Source organism: Balaenoptera physalus, assembly GCF_965194825.1.
Source record: "Balaenoptera physalus genome assembly, chromosome: 20".
Taxonomy (NCBI): Eukaryota; Metazoa; Chordata; class Mammalia; order Artiodactyla; family Balaenopteridae; genus Balaenoptera; species Balaenoptera physalus.
This window is the reverse complement of record NC_138901.1, coordinates 52,773,030-52,786,236: the sequence shown is the minus strand read 5'-3', so window position 1 is coordinate 52,786,236 and position 13,207 is coordinate 52,773,030. Positions and strand designations below refer to the sequence as shown.

The window sequence follows — 13,207 nt, the reverse complement described above, 5'->3', positions numbered from 1 at the left end:
ATAAATAAAATAAATAAATTGAGAGATTGGTTCAAGACGGCGGAGTAGAACGACGTGCTCTCACTCCCTCTTCACTCACTTCCGTGAGAGCATCGGAATCACAACCAACTGCTGAACAATCATCGACAGGAAGACACTGGAACTCACCAAAAAAGATACCCCAAATCCAAAGACAAAGGAGAAGCCACGATGAGACGGTAGGAGGGGCACAATCACAAAAAATCAAATCCCATAACTGCTGGGTGGGTGACTCACAAACTGGAGAATACTTATACCACAGAAGTCCACCCACTGGAGTGAAGGTTCTGAGCCCCACGTCAGGCTTCCCAACCTGATGTCCAGCAACGGGAGGAGGAATTCCTAGAGAATCAGACTTTGAAGGCCTGTGCGATTTGATTGCAGGACTTCGACAGGACTGGGGGAAACAGAGACTCCACTCTTGGAGGGCACACACAAAGTAGTGTGCGCATCGGGACACAGGGGAAGGAGCAGTGACCCCACAGGAGACTGAACCAGACCTACCTGCTAGTGTTGGAGGGTCTCCTGCAGAGGCGGGGTGGGGGGGTGGCTGTGTCTCACTGTGAGGACAAGGTCACTGGCAGCAGAAGTTCTGGGAAGTACTCCTTGGCGTGAGCCATCCCAGAGTCCACCATTAGCCCCACCAAAGAGCAGGTAGGCTCCAGTGTTGGGTCGCCTCAGGCCAAACAACCAACAGGGAGGGAACCCAGCCCCAACCACCAGCAGACAAGCAGATTAGGATTAAAGTTTTACTGAGCCCTGCCCACCAGAGCAACAGCCAGCTCTACCCACCACAGGTTCCTCCCATCAGGAAACTTGCACAAGCCTCTTAGATAGCCTCAACCACCAGAGGGCAGACAGCAGAAGCAAGAAAAACTACAATCCTGCAGCCTGTGGAACAAAAACCACATTTACAGAAAGATAGACAAGATGAAAAGGCAGACGGCTATATACCAGATGAAGGAACAAGATAAAACCCCAGAAAAACAACTAAATGAAGTGGAGATAGGCAACCTTCCAGAAAAAGAATTCAGAATAATGACAGTGAAGATGATCCACGACCTTCAAAAAAGAATGGAGGCAAAGATCGAGAAGATGCAAGAAATGATTAACAAAGCCCTAGAAGAATTAAAGAACAAACACCTAGAAGAATTAAAGAATGAACAAACAGAGATGAACAATACAATAACTGAAATGAAAAATACACTAGAAGGAATCAATAGCAGAATAACTGAGGCAGAAGAACGGATAAGTGACCTGGAAGACAGAAAGGTGGAATTCACTGCTGCTGAACAGAATAAAGAAAAAAGAATGAAAAGAAATGAAGACAGCCTAAGAGACCTCTGGGACAACATTAAATGCAGCAACATTCATATTATAGGGGGTCCCAGAAGGAGAAGAGAGAGAGAAAGACCAGAGAAAATATTTGAAGAGATTATAGTCGAAAATTTCTCTAACGTGGGAAAGGTAATAGCCACCCAAGTCCAAGAAGTGCAGAGAGTCCCATACAGGATAAACCCAAGGAGAAACAGGCCCGGACACATAGTAATCAAACTGGCAAAAATTAAAGACAAAGAAAAATTATTGAAAGCAGCAAGGGAAAAACGACAAATAACATACAAGGGAACTCCCATAGGTTAACAGCTGATTTCTCAGCAGAAACTCTACAAGCCAGAAGGGAGTGGCATGACATATTTAAAGTGATGAAAGGGAAGAACCTACAACCAAGATTAATCTACCCGGCAAGGATCGCATTCAGATTCAATGGAGAAATCAAAAGCTTTCCAGACAAGCAAAAGCTAAGAGAATTCAGCACCACCAAACCAGCTCTACAACAAATGCTAAAGGAACTTCTCTAAGTGGGAAACACAAGAGAAGAAAAGAACCTACAAAAACAAACCCAAAACCATTAAGAAAATGATAATAGGAACATACATATCGATAATTACCTTAAACGTGAATGGATTAGATGCTCCAACCAAAAGACACATGCTCGCTGAATGGATACAAAAACAAGACCCATATATATGCTGTCTACAAGAGACCCACTTCAGACCTAGGGACACATACAGACTGAAAGTGAGGGGATGGAAAAAGATATTCCATGCAAATGGAAATCAAAAGAAAGCTGGAGTAGCAATACTCATATCAGATAAAATAGACTTTAAAATAAAGAATGTTACAAGAGACAAGGAAGGACACTACATAATGATCAAGGGATCAATCCAAGAAGAAGATATAACAACTATAAATATACATGCACCCAACATAGGAGCACCTCAATACATAAGGCCGCTGCTAACAGCTATAAAAGAGGAAATCGACAGTAACACGATAATAGTGGGGGACTTTAACACCTCACTTACACCAACGGACAGATCATCCAAACAGAAAATTAATAAGGAAACACAAGCTTCAAATGACACAACAGACCAGATAGATTTAATTGATATTTATAGGACATTCCATCCAAAAACAGCAGATTACACTTTCTTCTCAAGTGCGCACGAACATTCTCCAGGATAGATCACATCTTGGGTCACAAATCAAGCCTCAGTAAATTTAAGAAAATTGAAATCATATCAAGCATCTTTTCTGACCACAATGCTATGAGATTAGAAATCAATTACAGGGAAAAAAACGTAAAAAACACAAGCACATGGAAGCTAAACAATACGTTACTAAATAACCAAGAGATTACTGAAGATATCAAAGACGAAATCAAAAAATACCTAGAGACAGAAGACAATGAAAACACAACGATCCAAAACCTATGGGATGCAGCAAAAGCAGTTTTAAGAGGGAAGTTTATAGCAATACAATCCTACCTCAAGAAACAACAAACATCTCAAATAAACAATCTAACCTTACACCTAAAGGAACTAGAGGAAGAAGAACAAACAAAACCCAAAGTTAGTAGAAGGAAAGAAGTCATAAAGACCAGAGCAGAAATAAATGAAATAGAAACAAAGAAAACAATAGCAAAGATCAATAAAACTAAAAGCTGGTTCTTTGAGAAGATAAACAAAATTGATAAGCCATTAGCCAGACTCATCAAGAAAAAGAGGGAGAGGACTCAAATCAATAAAATTAGAAATGAAAAAGGAGAAGTTACAACAGACACCACAGAAATACAAATCATCCTAAGAGACTACTACAAGCAACTCTATGCCAATAAAACGGACAACCTGGAAGAAATGGACAAATTCTTAGAAACGTATAAACTTCCAAGACTGAACCAGGAAGAAATAGAAAATATGAACAGACCAAACACAAGGAATGAAATTGAAACTGTGACTAAAAATCCTCCAACAAACAAAAGTCCAGAACCAGATGGCTTCACAGGTGAATTCTATCAAACATTCAAAGAAGAGCTAACACCCATCCTTCTCAAACTCTTCCAAAAAATTGCAGAGGAAGGAACACTCCCAAACTCATTCTATGAGGCCACCATCACCCTGATACCAAAACCAGACAAAGATACTACAAAAAAAGAAAATTACAGACCAATTTCACTGATGAATATAGATGCAAAGATCCTCAACAGAATACTAGCAAACAGAATCCAACAACACATTAAAAGGATCATACACCATGATCAAGTGGGATTTATCCCAGGGATGCAAGGATTCTTCAAGATACACAAATCAATCAATGTGATACACCATATTAACAAATTGAAGAATAAAAACCATATGATAATCTCAACAGACGCAGAAAAAGCTTTTGACAAAATTCAATTCCCATTTATGATAAAAATTCTCCAGAAAGTGGGCATAGAGGGAACCTACCTCAACATAATAAAGGCCATATACGACAAACCCACAGCAAACATCATTCTCAATGGTGAAAAACTGAAAGCATTTCCTCTAAGATCAGGAACAAGACAAGGATGTCCACTCTCACCAGTATTATTCAACATAGTTTTGGAAGTCCTAGCCACGGCAATCAGAGAAGAAAAAAATACAAAAGGAATACAAATTGGAAAAGAAGAAGTAAAACTGTCACTGTTTGCAGATGACATGATACTATACATAGAGAATCCTAAAGATGCCACCAGAAAACTACTAGAGCTAATCAATGAATCTGGCAAAGTTGCAGGATACAAAATTAATACACAGAAATCTCTTGTACTCCTATACACTAATGATGAAAAATCTGAAAGAGAAATTAAGGAAACACTTCCATTTACCACTGCAACAAAAAGAATAAAATACCTAGGAATAAACCTACCTAGGGAGACAAAAGACCCGTATGCAGAAAAGTATAAGACACTGATGAAAGAAATTAAAGATGATACAAACAAATAGAGAGATATACCATGTTCTTGGATTGGAAGAATCAATATTGTGAAAATGACTATACTACCCAAAGCAATCTACAGATTCAGTGCAATCCCTATCAAATTACCAATGGCATTTTTTGCAGAACTAGAACAAAAAAATCTTTAAATTTGAATGGAGACACAAAATTCCCCAAATAGCCAAAGGGGTCTTGAGGGAAAAAAACAGCTGGAGGAATCAGACTCCCTGACTTCAGACTATACTATAAAGCTACAGTAATCAAGACAATATGGTGCTGGCACAAAAACAGAAATATAGATCAATGGAACAGGATATAAAGCCCAGAGACAAACCCACGCACCTATGGTCAACTAATCTATGACAAAGGAGGCAAGGATATACAATAGAGAAAAGACAGTCTCTTCAATAAGTGGTGCTGGGAAAACTGGACAGCTACATGTAAAAGAATGAAATTAGAACACTCCCTAACACCATACACAAAAATAAACTCAAAATGGATTCGAGACCTAAATGTAAGACCGGACACTATAAAACTCTTAGAGGAAAACATAGGAAGAACACTCTTTGACATAAATCACGGCAAGATCTTTTTTGACCCACCTCCTAGAATAATGGAAATAAAAATAAAAATAAACAAACGGGACCCAATGAAACTTAAAAGCTTTTGTAAAGCAAAGGAAACTACAAACAAGACGAAAAGACAACCCTCAGAATGGGAGAAAATATTTGCAAACGAATCATCGGACAAAGGATTAATCTCCAAAATATATAAACACCTCATGCAGCTCAATATTAAAAAAACAAACAACCCAATCCAAAAATGGGCAGAAGATCTAAATAGACATTTCTCCAAAGAAGACATACAGATGGCCAAGAAGCACATGAAAAGCTGCTCAACATCACTAATTATTAGAGAAATGCAAATCAAAACTACAATGAGGTATCACTTCACATCAGTCAGAATGGGCATCATCAGAAAATCTACAAACAATAAATGCTGGAGAGGGTGTGGAGAGAAGGGAACCCTCTTGCACTGTTGGTGGGAATGTAAATTGATACAGCCACTATGGAGACCAGTATGGAGGGTCCTTAAAAACCTAAAAACAGAATTACCATATGACCCAGCAATCCCACTACTAGGCATATATCCAGAGAAATCATAATTCAAAAAGACACATGCACCCCAATGTTCATTGCAGCACTATTTACAATAGCCAGGTCATGGAAGCAACCTAAATGCCCATCGACAGACGAATGGATAAAGAAGATGTGGTACATATATACAATGGAATATTACTCAGCCATAAAGAGGAACAAAATTGGGTCATTTGTAGAGACGTGGATGAATCTAGAGACTGTCATACAGAGTGAAGTAAGTCAGAAAGAGAAAAACAAATATCTTATATTAACGCATATATGTGGAACCTAGAAAAATGGTACAGATGAACCGGTTTGCAGGGTAGAAATTGAGACACAGACGTAGAGAACAAACGTATGGACACCAAGTGGGGAAAGCGGCGGAGGGGTAGTCGTGGTGGTGGTGGTGGGATGAACTGGGAGTTTCGGATTGACATATATACACTAATATGTATAAAATGGATAACTAATAAGAACCTGCTGTATAAAAAAAATAATAAAATTAAAAAAAAAAAAAAAAAAGCAAGCTACCCCGCAACCTGGGTTAGGTTTGGGGCTCCCGTGTACTCTCTTCATAGCTCTTATAATCTGACTATTTGTGAAATCAGGTAATGCTGGTCTTCCCAGTTAAAACTATAAATTCCACAAGCAACGTGCTCCTTACTTAACGCTAATGCAGTATTTATTTCTCAATTAAATGTATGCATTTTATTCTAAGATAAGCCTCCTGACAGGGAGGGATCATGGATTAGCATATAGACAGAAGCATTTACACTCTAGACAAGCCCATAGATTAGCTTAATCATCCAGTCTGTTTAATTCTCACTAGACAGAGTCTAGAAAAAAAGAGCTTGCTTTTTAAAAACTGGAAACAGCTAGCTCTAACTAGGTGAAATGGAACTGAAATGACACCACTCATACCTTGAGAGTAGTGGTTGGGAGGGAAGGCTGGGTTCTGAAAAGGTACAGTCAGCCAATACAGTAAGAGCAATTAAGAGACCTACATTTGAATCCTGGCTCTGCCTCTTCCTAGCTGTGCCTCCTCCGGCAGAGGTATTTAGCCTCTCTGAGCCTCCGGTTCGTTCATCAATGGGGAATAATAATCACATCTACTCCATAAGGACATTGCTAGAATTAACGAAGTAACGAGTGTAAAAGGTACAAGGTACAATGCTTGGCATACAAGGCACACTTAATAAATATTAACTGTTATTAGTTCTCAGGATGTTAACGGTAAGTTCTCTCCTTATTCAGGCCCTAGTGGCCCCTCTCTGAGGGGCCTATGTGTAAATGCAAGGAAAGGACAGAAAACTAAGGCGCAGTCCCAGCTCTCCCGGAGTCAATACCGGGCGATTTTGCACCCATGGCAGCCAGGGGGTACGCGTTAAGGTAGGAAAAAAACTCCACAAAGGGTCTCACGCTTCATTTAATCTGAAGAACAGTACAGGCTCTTCGTCTTAAGATATAAATTATTTATAACGTTACAGGACAAGCGGCGACTCCAACAATTTAAAAACTAGGTAAGTCTACCTGGTGTTAATTTCTGGCAACAGTCCTCCCAATCTGTTTTTTTTTTTTTTTAAAAAGTCATCCCTGCCCACGTTTCAGTAGACGTGCACCATGCCGTAGAGGAATGTCCAGAACAGGACGTAGGTGAAGAGGCCTCCGATGAGACCTCCTGTAAAGAGAGGTCTTCGCGACTTAAAATATTTGTTCCACCTCCTTCCCGCCTTGAGAATTAAGAGCAGGGAGAGCAGGATGGAGGCGAGCAGGTAGAAGATGAAGCCGTAGAGGCCGGTGAGGCCGAGGATGCCGGCCGTGGCCCCTGACAGCGCCGACACCGAGGTCCGGCAGTAATCCAGGACGGCGGCGTTGCCCCGCACAGCGGCCTCGCTGATGAACGGCGGCCCCTCCCGCTTGGCCACCACAGCGGCCATCGCACCCGCCCGGGCTCGGCCTCTGCTTTCTCGTGGAGCAACGCGGGGCTGCGGAAAGAACCAAGTTACAGGTGGCGCCCGGAGCGTGGCGAGTTGGGTTCGCGCCGCCCCTCCCCCTGGGGCTGCGGAGACCTCGCACCCCTCAGTCGCGGACCTTCGAAAGACGCTGAAAAGGCTGAGGACTCGGGGTTGCCGGCGGCACATCTGCATTTCCCGCCCAGACTCGCCCAGTTACCTGGAACCCGGCGGCAAACGCAGTAGCTCGACACTCCCTCAGACAGCCTGTGGTAGGGGTTCCCGCAGCGCCATCTTGCACTGGAGGATGCTGGGACGGCCCAGCCTGCGCAGTCGCCAGGAACTCGCGCCCGCCCTCTGGCGCATGCGCCGCGGGTGCCCCGAGCACGCTCCACCCCTCTCTCCGCTTTTCTATGCGCGCGCTGGGACTTCCGAAAGCCCGAGAGCGCTCCGGTCGGTGATTGGCTGGAGCGTCGTTAACTATTCATGAGGGGGCGGGCCGGGCTGGGCGGCCTTTGTTAACCAGAGAGGGCGAGGCCTTGGGGATTTTCGCTGCGGGCTTCACTGAGCGGTGCTTGGTTACCAGATTGGGGTCGAGATGTCCTACGTCCCGGGCCAGCCGGTCACCGCCGTGGTGGTGAGTGGTCTCGCGCGGGCTCCTCCTCGTCTTGGCTTGACCCCACTTTGCAGATAGGTAAACTGACACCCCAAACACGTTGACAAAGCGTCGAGCCGGGTCTCCTGCAAACTCGCAGCCAGAGCTCCGGTTCCCGCTCTGCCGGAGCGGAGCCGCGGTCTTCCCCAGCCATGCAACAGAGATGGCTGGGACCCAAGCGCCTCCTGAGGAGCCGGGATCGAGGCCAGATCCCGCGCACCAACGCCGCCGCGTTGGGCTCCTCTCAGCCGGCCGGGGCAGGGAAGATTGAGGAGAAAGGCCCCTGCTGTGGGAGTCTGGGAAAGCGCCCACTTCCCGGATCTGTGTCCCCAGCCGGGCAGCCGCGGGTGGCGGGCGCCGGCCCCGACGTCCATGAGTCGCAGCCTCTGGAATGAGGAAGTGCTTCCTCCGCTCCAGCCGGCGCCGCCGCCCAGAGGGAGACTTGCGGGGTGGAGGTGGTCGGGGCCAACATAGCAGCCCCTCCCCCCTCCCCTGCAGCTTTTCCTTCTCGGACCCATCGCCCCCCGGTCCAGAGTGAAGCCTCATACAACTGGTTCGATCCTGCTCCGAACGTTCCCTGGAACCCCAGCCCTTGGGGCAAAGTCCAGGTCCCCTACCTGGCACTTGTGGCCTGAGGAGACCCTTTGGGGTCAGCTCAGGCCCCTGTCTCCTCCCTTGGCTGGTCTTGGGTGCCAAGTGCTATTAGAATAGGCAAAGGGAGGCTGGGACATTAGACCCAGATGCCAATGCCACAGCTGGATGGGGCCTGGAGGCCCACTCTGTGGCTGAGGTGGGGAAATTGAGTCCCAGAGAGAAGTCTGATCATGCTCAGTCGTGTGAAGAAGCCCTCAGGAAGGAGCCAGGTCTCTGAGAAGAAATGCCTGCTGGACAGGGCACGGGTCAGGTGGAAGTCCCAGTCCTGGGGCCCTGGGACTGGCTGCAGTATCTCAGATGGGCGTGTTGGGGACTCCTGCAGTCAGGTGGTGTGACCAGGGAGTCACTGATAAAGCTGACACGTGAGGGTCAGCTTAGAGCACAAGCTCAGGCCTGGGCTAGGAGGAGACATTGTTGGACCTGATGACAGCTGTCTTCAGCTTCACCCTGGCTGCACCAGCCTGCCTTCTTCAGCTCTCTAGCTGCCCCAGAGAGAAGGGGTCAGGTTTGCTCCTTAGCTGGAAAAAAGGGGTGCAGGTGGGGAACCAGAGAGGGGCAGTAACCTGCCTGACCTCACCCAGCAAGTCAGTGACGGGGCCTTGTCTCCCAGTCCTAGAGCCTGTACTTCTTTCTGATCTTAAGGGTGAGTCAAAGGTGCGCAAAGGTGTGTGTCAGAGGAGGCAGAGGCAGGCCTGGAGGAGCGCACACGTTTGCGCATGAGGACCTAGGTCCAGTGGGCCTCAGGTGTCACGCTTCCCACAACCCCCTTACTGCAGGTCATGACTGGTCCCCGGGCCTTCCTCAAAACTCTAGGACCATGACCTTCCAATTCTTCTCACACTAGGAACATGTCTGAATACGGTGGGTGGGGTCTGGCCTCTCCCTCTTGTGTCTCGGATCGGGGATGGGGGTGGAAGAGGCTCCTCCCTACCCTGTGCCCTCTCCCATGTAGTTAACATTTTGAGAATGTTAAAACTATTTTGGCCTCTCCTCTGAACTCTGGCTCCATAGACCGGTCTACCTTCTGAACACCTGCCTGGATGGCTCCTGGCTCTCCAGCTCAACATGCTCCTTCTCCTCTCGGGTCCCCATCTGGGAGATGGTTGTGTTCAGCCAGGCCAGGTGGCCAGCCAGGAGCTCGCCTTGGCTCCTTTCGGCCATGAACAGTCTGGAGTCTGTTGATCTCACTTCCTAAGTAGCTCATGTCCCCTGGCCTCCACATCCCACCTCTGTGAGACATCTGTTCCCCTACCGACTGCCTGAGTGGTCATTCTAGCATCACACCTGACCGTGATCTACCATCAGGCCCGACCCCAGCCCTACTCCCCAATTTCTGAGAGCTCCAGTGGGCCTAGCATCAAGGTCAGGTGGCCAAAATCCTGGTCAGCCCAATGCCTGGTGCTCCTTTGTGAAGCCCCTCAAGTCCAGATCAAGTCACCGTTTGCTTTGTGTTTTTCTTCTGTTAAAACTGTCAACTTTTGGGGTGGGGCAATCGGTCTGGCTCCCAGCATCTGGTGACTGGAGGGTGGCTGCTGAGGGCTTTGAAAGGAGCTTGGCACAGATGGGGACCGCAACCTCAGAGTATGGTGGGAGAGCCCTAGGCCCCTCCTCCACCTCCTCCACTGCACAAGAGCAGGGCCTGGGGCTTAGGGAGACGCCCCCTCCCTCTGGGCCAGTCTCCTGGGCCTGCACTCCCCGGCCTTCCTGACCTGGGCTCAGCCTCATCTCACCTCCCAGTTCGGGTCCTGCGCTGTACAGTCCAGTCTCGTGGATATGTATCCATAGCACCTTCAAGCCTCTGCTCCTGTTCCTTTGGCCATGACAGCCCTTCCTCCTTTCTGTGCAAGTTTGATCTCTGCTTTTCCCGAGCATCTCTGGGCTTGCCCTGACAGGGCTGGCTCAGCAATCTGAGCTGCCTCAGCAGTGTGCCTGCATTTTTTTTCAGGGCCTGACCTCTCCTGCCCTGTGTGGTCCCTCACCTGGGACAAAGGCCCTCCTTCAGAGCAGCCAAAGCACCCTGGCTCTTGGGCCAGGAGGGGCTTAGCATGTGTTGAGAAGGCTGGTGCCTGAGACAGAGGAAGCTGGGAGAGGTTGGGACTGAGGGTTGTGTGGGTGCGTTGATGTGGCTGAGTTACGAGTCTCAACCCCCCAGCCTCCCAGGCTGGTGACCAGCTGGATTCCTGCAGGAGGCCCTGGGCCCCATCCCCGTGGCATGGCTGTGAGCCTACCCAGCCGCCTGAGGCTGCTGCAGGGGACACAGACCACACATTTGCTCTCCATACCCACTCATCCCCAACTCGCTTTTTATCTTTGCCAGCAAAGAGTTGAAATTCACAAGTTGCGTCAAGGTGAGAACTTAATCCTGGGCTTCAGCATTGGAGGTGGAATTGACCAAGATCCCTCCCAGAATCCTTTCTCAGAAGATAAGACGGACAAGGTGAGGAAGACTAGGGTCTGGGGACCTCTCTGTGGGGCACAGAGGCCTGAGATGGTGGGTCTCTGCTTCCTGGGCCTTTGTGGAAGGAGCAGACCTTCTCTCTCTCAAACGGTCCTCTCTAAGAAGGTCCAAGAAATGATCTGCTGGGAATAAGTAGGGGTGGGCCTCCCAGCCCTCCCAGCACTAGGAAGGCCTGCTCAGACACAGCCCAGCAGGGGCTGTAGCATCCATGGGGCTACTCTACTTCCCCCTTGGCTGTTCGACACAGCTTGTGCTGGGGGATAATGGGTGCGGGACAGACAGACGGCTAGGAGTATGCCATGCTGGACTTTGCTCTGTGGATAAGAGGCCAGTCCAGTGACCCCAGTGCTTGACTTGGGCTGTCTGTTTCCAGGGCATTTACGTCACACGGGTATCCGAAGGAGGCCCTGCGGAAATTGCTGGGCTGCAGATTGGGGACAAGATCATGCAGGTAACAGATGTCCCAAAGGAGGAAAAACAAGGTTTGGGCCAGAGGGTCTAAAGCACTTGGGGGCGGTGGGGCTGCCCCTGTCTGCCTCCCTGGGCATCTGGGAGAATAACCGAAGTCGTTTTGGAGCCCATACTGGCGTCGCCCCCAGAGGAAGCTGGCTCTCCGCTGTGTGTGCGTGTGAGGTGGTGCTTGGCATCCCCAGCTTGCGAGACCCAGGCCTCCCAAAGCCCGTCCTACTTTCAGATCCCAGAAGGCAGCGAGCTGAGGGGGGCTGTGTTCTCTCCCTGGGCCAGGTGAACGGCTGGGACATGACCATGGTCACACACGACCAGGCCCGGAAGCGGCTCACCAAGCGCTCGGAGGAGGTGGTGCGTCTGCTGGTGACGCGGCAGTCGCTGCAGAAGGCCGTGCAGCAGTCCATGCTGTCCTAGCAGCCGCCAGGGCCCCCGACTCGTGCCTGCCCGCCCTTTGTATGGCGACACCACTTCCACGCTCTGCCCCTCGTCCTGGCTTCTGCTCGTTGCTGGGCCCCCGCCTAGAAGGGCAAGAGCTGGTCCCAGAGGTCTGACCTGCCTTCCCCTCTCCCACCACGGGCCCGAAGCTCTGGGACCAGCTCTCTCCCTTGGACACTGAGGACTGGAAACAAGGGCCTGGAGCCGAGTTGGAGTCAGTCCCCAATCTGTGACCAAGGCTTGGCCCCCAGACCCTGCTGCCGGGCCACAGCAGGCGAGCAGGGGCCCCCCCCTTCCTGAGAGCACCATATAGCTGGGAAACGCAGGGCTGGGCACTGCCCCTGTGTCTTCGCTCCGGAGTGCCTGTGCCCCATGCTTTTCCCTGTGTTTCCCAGCGGGGACTCGACTCACTGCCAGAGACGCTACGAAAGTTTGTCCGGATGGAAGCCAGGCAGGCTCGCAGTTCACCCCATCGTACTCCCGCCCCTGCAAGGGGTACGGACCTCCCCAGGGTTCACCTGCTTACAGGATTCAGATGAGGTTTGAGGCTGACATTTCAGGGCAGTTCTCAGGATTCCCATTTTCCTCTATGCCTTTGGGTTTAACCTTTGTATTTTTTTAATCACAACTTTGATACAAAGCGTTTTTATCTTACTCTTTGAAGATGCCAGTTCAACTTTCGAATTCGGCTAATTCACATCTGGGGATTACTCTTAGCAAGGGAACCAGCCTTGCTTTGGTTACTGTGGAAATGGGGCAGTAGGAAGCCACCCCACGTCTTGTGCCCAATAAACAGTGCTGGAATTCATTCATCAGAGGTCTTTGCTGAGACATGAGGTAGGGATGTTTGGGGGTGAATTGTGAGAGAGCTTTGGTTGTAAGGCTGGCTGACTTGGCCCCTGCTGCTCTGGACAAAGCCCAACTAACCCCAAGGCCACTGATGCTGTGCTTGACCAGGGCCGCCCCCGTGGGAATGTCTCGGAGTACTTTCACTGGAGCTGGGCCAGGAACCCCCAACTTCCCTCGCGTAACCTAGCCTCAGCTCCTATTGGGGAGGGACCTCATGGACACCAAGGGAGAACATCCACCCGCTAAGACTCTTAAGAGTATTCAGTTTAGCACAGCC

General features: G+C 48.8%; 2 protein-coding genes across 2 annotated transcripts; one reads left to right on the top strand and one right to left on the bottom strand.

Moving 5' to 3' along the window:
• Positions 1–6,867: 6,867 nt before the first annotated feature.
• EMC6 (ER membrane protein complex subunit 6) lies at positions 6,868–7,785 on the bottom strand. The gene is made up of 2 exons (XM_082443632.1): positions 7,632–7,785; positions 6,868–7,444 (listed from the first exon to the last, which is right to left on the bottom strand). The coding sequence occupies exon 2, from the start codon at positions 7,394–7,396 to the stop codon at positions 7,064–7,066; it is 333 nt and encodes a 110-aa protein (XP_082299758.1). The 5' UTR covers positions 7,397–7,444; positions 7,632–7,785; the 3' UTR covers positions 6,868–7,063.
• Positions 7,786–7,898: 113 nt separating this feature from the next.
• Positions 7,899–12,889, top strand: TAX1BP3 (Tax1 binding protein 3). Its single transcript, XM_082443631.1, has 4 exons — positions 7,899–8,048; positions 11,038–11,157; positions 11,552–11,629; positions 11,923–12,889. The coding sequence occupies exons 1-4, from the start codon at positions 8,010–8,012 to the stop codon at positions 12,058–12,060; spliced, it is 375 nt and encodes a 124-aa protein (XP_082299757.1). The 5' UTR covers positions 7,899–8,009; the 3' UTR covers positions 12,061–12,889.
• The last annotated feature ends 318 nt before the right edge of the window (positions 12,890–13,207 follow it).